Source organism: Rhincodon typus, unplaced genomic scaffold (genome assembly GCF_021869965.1).
Source record: "Rhincodon typus isolate 14 unplaced genomic scaffold, sRhiTyp1.1 hic_rhity00016700, whole genome shotgun sequence".
NCBI lineage: Eukaryota > Metazoa > Chordata > Chondrichthyes > Orectolobiformes > Rhincodontidae > Rhincodon > Rhincodon typus.
The window spans coordinates 1-5,018 of NW_025982338.1; the positions used below are offsets into that span (position 1 = coordinate 1).

At 45.7% G+C, this 5,018-nt stretch overlaps 1 protein-coding gene across 1 annotated transcript; it reads left to right on the forward strand.

The window, feature by feature from the left end:
• Positions 1-1,156: 1,156 nt before the first annotated feature.
• On the forward strand, positions 1,157-4,852 carry LOC125482767 (tonsoku-like protein; the record flags this gene model as incomplete). Its single annotated transcript, XM_048594903.1, has 3 exons — positions 1,157-1,322; positions 4,076-4,248; positions 4,779-4,852. Coding segments are annotated over 3 exons (413 nt in total), but the record flags the coding sequence as incomplete, so codon positions are not given.
• Between the last annotated feature and the right edge of the window lie 166 nt (positions 4,853-5,018).

The window sequence follows — 5,018 nt, forward strand, 5'->3', positions numbered from 1 at the left end:
CTCCCTGTAACCCTCCATCCCCTCACTAACCAGGACCCTATCCACCTCTGTCTGAAATACACTCAATGACATGGCCTCCACAGCTTTCTATGACAATGAGTTCCACAGATTCCCCACCCTCTGACTGAAGAAATTCCTCCTCATCTCAGTTCTAAAGGGTCGTCCCTTTACTGTGAGGCTGGGCCCTCAGGTCCTGCTCATGGAAACACCGTCTCCATGTCCACTCTGTCCAGGCCTCTACATGTTTATGGTGCCTTTGGCCAGGGCCAGGGGCAGAAATCCGAGGAGCTCCTCTGAGCTGCCTGCCCAACGCCTCACCAGTGAGCAAAGTTCAGAAACACTCCTGAAACACAGGCAGAACTTTTAAAAACTCCGTTCAAATGTAAAATATGACAGACCCCTCAAGATAGTCAATCTTTAACAAAAACCAAAAGAACTGCAGATGCTGTAAATCAGGAACGAAAACAAAGTTGCTGGAAAAGCTCAGCAGGTCTGGCAGCATCTGTGGAGGAGAAAACAGAGTTAACGTTTCGGGTCCGGTGACCCTTCCTCAGAACTGCAAAAACGTTAACTCTTTTCTCCTTCACAGATGCTGCCAGACTTGCTGAGCTTTTCCAGCAACTTTGTTTTTGTTGTTGAGTTAATCTTTAACCTTTGGGGCAGGTTAGCTCAGTTGGCTGGACTGCCAGTTTATGACGGACAGTGACACTGTTAGTGTGGGTTTAACTCCTGCACTGGCTGAGGTTAACGTGAAGGACCCTCCTCCTCAACCTCTCCCTGTGCCTGAGGCACGGTGACCCTCAGGTTAAACTACCACCAGTTATCTCTCTGTCACGAGAGAACAACCTGGAAGGTCTGGTAGGACTATGTAGGAACAAATTGCTGCAGATGCTAGAATGTGTGCTGAAAACAACAAATGCTGGAGATCACAGCAGGTCAGACAGCAACCATGGAGAGAAATGCCTGACCTGCTGTGATCTTCAGCAATTTTTTTGTTTGTTTTCAGTCTGGTAGAACTATGGTGACTTTACTGAGATTTTTAACCAGAATGGTACAATTAACACAGACCACAGTGGTGGGTGCCAGAGGAGATTGTAACAGTATCTTAATTTACACCCAAAATAATTCAGTACATGAATTTTGTTTTGTGTTTCAGAGTCTGCAGGAGTTGAACCTCAGCCTCAATCCTTTGGGTGACGGCTGCTCTCAGTCTATAGCCTCTCTCATCAAATCCTGCCCTCTACTGAGCACGCTCAAACTCCAGGCCTGTGGGCTCACAGCCAAGTTCCTGCAGAATTTCGCTCTGACCTGCACAATGAAAGGTAAAAGACAGATAGAACTCAGATCGTGACAACACCTTCACTCCCCTCAGCTTTTCGCAAGGAGTTTCCAGACACAGTTACAACAGTTTGGAATGCTCTACCTGGGACGGTGGTTGAGATGGGAAACACAACCTTTTAAAAAGTACTTGGATGAACATGTGAAATGTCACAACATTCAAGGCTGTGGTGTAAAGTGTGACTAGTGTAGATCGGTCAGCACAGAGTTGCTGGGTCAAAGGGCCTCTTCTGCGCTGTGTGACTCTATAAGATACAGTCTCCAGCTGGAAGGGCTGATATCACAGTCCCAGGGATTTGCACAGAGGACAAAGTCCAAGTTAGAGGCAGACCATCCTAGGAAAGTGCACACTCACTTGGAAACGCAGAAACTAGGAGCAGGAGGAGGCCATTCAGCCCTTCAAGTCTGCACCACCATTCAATATGATCACGGCTGATCCTCCATCTAAATCCCATATTCCCACTATCTCCCCATTCCCCTTCATACCCTTAAAACCAGAAACGTATCAATCTCTTTCTTGAATACGATCAGTGACTTGGCCTCCACAGCCCTCATGGTATAGAATTCCACACCTTTCCTAACCTTTGGGTGAAAAATATTTTTTCATCTCAGTCCTGCGCATCTGGTCTGCCTGATCCTGTTAGAATTTTATACATTTCTCATCCTTCTCAACTCTAGTGAATACAGGCCCATTCAAACCACTTTCTCCTCTTACGACAGATCTGCATTTCTCGCTATCAGTCTAGTGAACATAGAACAGTACAGGGCCTTCGGCCCACGATGTTGTGCTGAACTTTTACCCTAATCCTAAGGTCTATCTAACCTCCACCCTTGCCTTTATACTATCATCCATATGCCTAACTAATAGCCGCTTAAATGCCCCTAATGAGGCCGACTCCACTACACTCTCCGGCAATGCATTCCACGCCCCAATTACTCTCTGAGTAAAGAACCTACCTCTGACATCTCCCCTATATCTACCTCCACTCACTTTTTAAAACTATGCCCCCTCGTAATAGCTACCCCACCCTAGGAAAAAGTCTCTGGCTGTCCACTCTATCTATACCTCTGATCATTTTGTACACCTCTATCAAGTCACCTCTCATCCTTCGTCGTTCTAAAGAGAAAAGCTCTAGATCTCTCAACCTTTCCTCGTAAGACCTTCCCTCAAGTCCAGGCAACATCCTGGTAAATCACCTCTGCACCTTTTCCAACGCTTCCACATCTTTCCTGTAATGAGGCAACCAGAACTGGACACAATACTCCAGATGTGGTCAAACCAGGCTTTTGTATAGCTGGAGCATAACTTCACGGCTCTTGAACTCAATCCCTCTATGAATGAAAGCTAACACACCATACGCCTTCTTAACAACTCTATCCACCTGGGTGGCAGCTTTCAGGGAACTGTGGACATGAATCCCAAGATCCCTCTGCTCCTCCACACTGCCAAGAATCTTTCCGTTAACCCTGTAATCTGCTTTCAAGTTTGTCCTTCCAAAATTAATCACCTCACACTTTTCAGGGCTAAACTCCATCTGCCACTCCAGAACATTACAGCAATTGCCTCTATGGCAACTATATATTTTCTAAGGTATGATGTGCAAGTGCTGGTGTTGGACTGGGGTGGAAAAGGTCAGAAATCACACAACACCAGGTTATAGTCCAATAGGTTTATTGAAATCACAAGCTTTCAGAGCATAGCCCCTTCATTAGGTGACCAACATCATCAAAGACCCATCGCAGCCCGATAATGATCTCCTACAACCTTTTCCATCAGGCAGAAGATGCAGAAACCTGAACACACGCACCAGCAGGTTCAGGAACAGCTTCTTCTCGGCTGTTATCAAACTGATGAATGGACTCTCTAGCCTCCAATAATGCTGATCTTGCTAAAGTTGATCTTGGCTAGTGTACGCCCTGTGCAATGTAACCTGTATGCCTCAGTCTTTTTGATCTATACATCCTGCTTGCTATGATCTGCCTAGACAGCTCGTAAACAAAGCTTTTTCACTGCATTTCGATACATGTGACAATAAATCAAGGTGACCTGATGAAGGGGCAGTGCAATGAAAGCTTGTGATTTCAAACAAAGTGCTGGACTGTAACCTGGTGTCATGTAACTTCTGACCTTTTCTTAGGCAGGGAGACCTCACCAAGGCCCTGTGTATAACTACTGCAAGACGTCCTTATTTCTGAGCTCAAATCCTCTTGCAACAAAGGCCAATTTACCATTTGCCTTCCTAATTCCCTGCTGCACCTGCCCATCTACTTTCATTGACTGGCTGTAAACAAGGACCCCCAGATCCCACTGCACATTCACACTTCCCAAAATGTCATCATTTAAATGATACACTGCCTGTATGTTTTTCACACTGAAGTGTATAACTTCACATTTCATGATATGGAGGTGCTGATGTTGGACTGGGGGTGAACAAGGCCCTCAGCACTGGCCCCTCCGACAGTGCGGTGCTCCCTCAGCACTGACCCTGTGTTGGTGTTGGGAGATTCCTTGTGATTTTAATGTCAAAGGTATGTCCTCACTAATGAATTGGAAACATTCTGACTGGAATGTTTTAGCTGTGTTTCAATCTGTTAGTGGATGAGTTATTTGAGTATTGTTATTATTTTGGGTTGGTGATTAGCTCAAAGCCTCCCTGAGCTGATCTGTGACAGTGCAATGACTTGTCCATCTGATAATGCACTGCCCAGTCACTAACTCTGTTCTTTACTCGCTCAGGGACGAGGCACCTGAAAACTCTGATCCTCTCCAACAACGACCTGGGATTAAAAGGGGTCCAGTTTCTGCTGAAGAATCTTCCTCATGACATCCTTTCACATCTCGAGATCTCCTCGGTAACTTGTAACCAGGACAGGCAATTCCTGGAGCTGGTTGCGAGGTACCTCACCCAGGTAAGGATCACACTAGGTGCTGTCAGGGCTGGACATTTTGTCCCACAGTCACTCGAAGCTCTGGCTGAGGGACTTTCCTGTTTGTTTTTTCAAAGAGACTGTCTTGACTTGAGCCAGTGTGGTGGGAAATGTCATTGAGAAGGTAGCTGTCACACTGTTCTCACATTACACAGTGTGACAGCTCCAGTTGTGTGGGATTCTAGGAGGCTGTTTTATGTATGTGGTAACACAAGCGCACGTTTTTGTCACCACAGAGAGCTGACTCCAAACAGCCCTCCCAACCGGCCAAGCAAGTAACTAGCTGTACACAGATGAGCAAGAGATGCTGACCCAAAGCATTAGCCTGGGCCCCTGAAATACAATATTAACACTCTGCCATCAGAACTGCTTGAGCACTCCTTAAAGGAGGAAGATCTCAGTGAGCTGGCTGATCATTCGATCAGTCTGAATTCCTGCTAGTTAAACTCTTGATAGCAAGATTCATTTCCATGTTTGATTGACTGACTTGAATATATTTTACTACAATCCAGGAAGGCTGTGTTTTGGCTCATCTTAATCTTTCGAAAAACTCATTGACAGATGATTCCATCCATGACTTTGCCAGGTAATTTCCAAGTCATTTTTCAACATTCTGACTTTTTATATAATTGCTCTAACAGTGAAGCCAGTCCTTCAGAAACCTGGCAAAAGGACAGACTGTTTCCCAGACATGATCCAGTGAGTTATCTGTACACTGCCTGGTGTCTCACAATGATCTCTCTCTCTCTCAG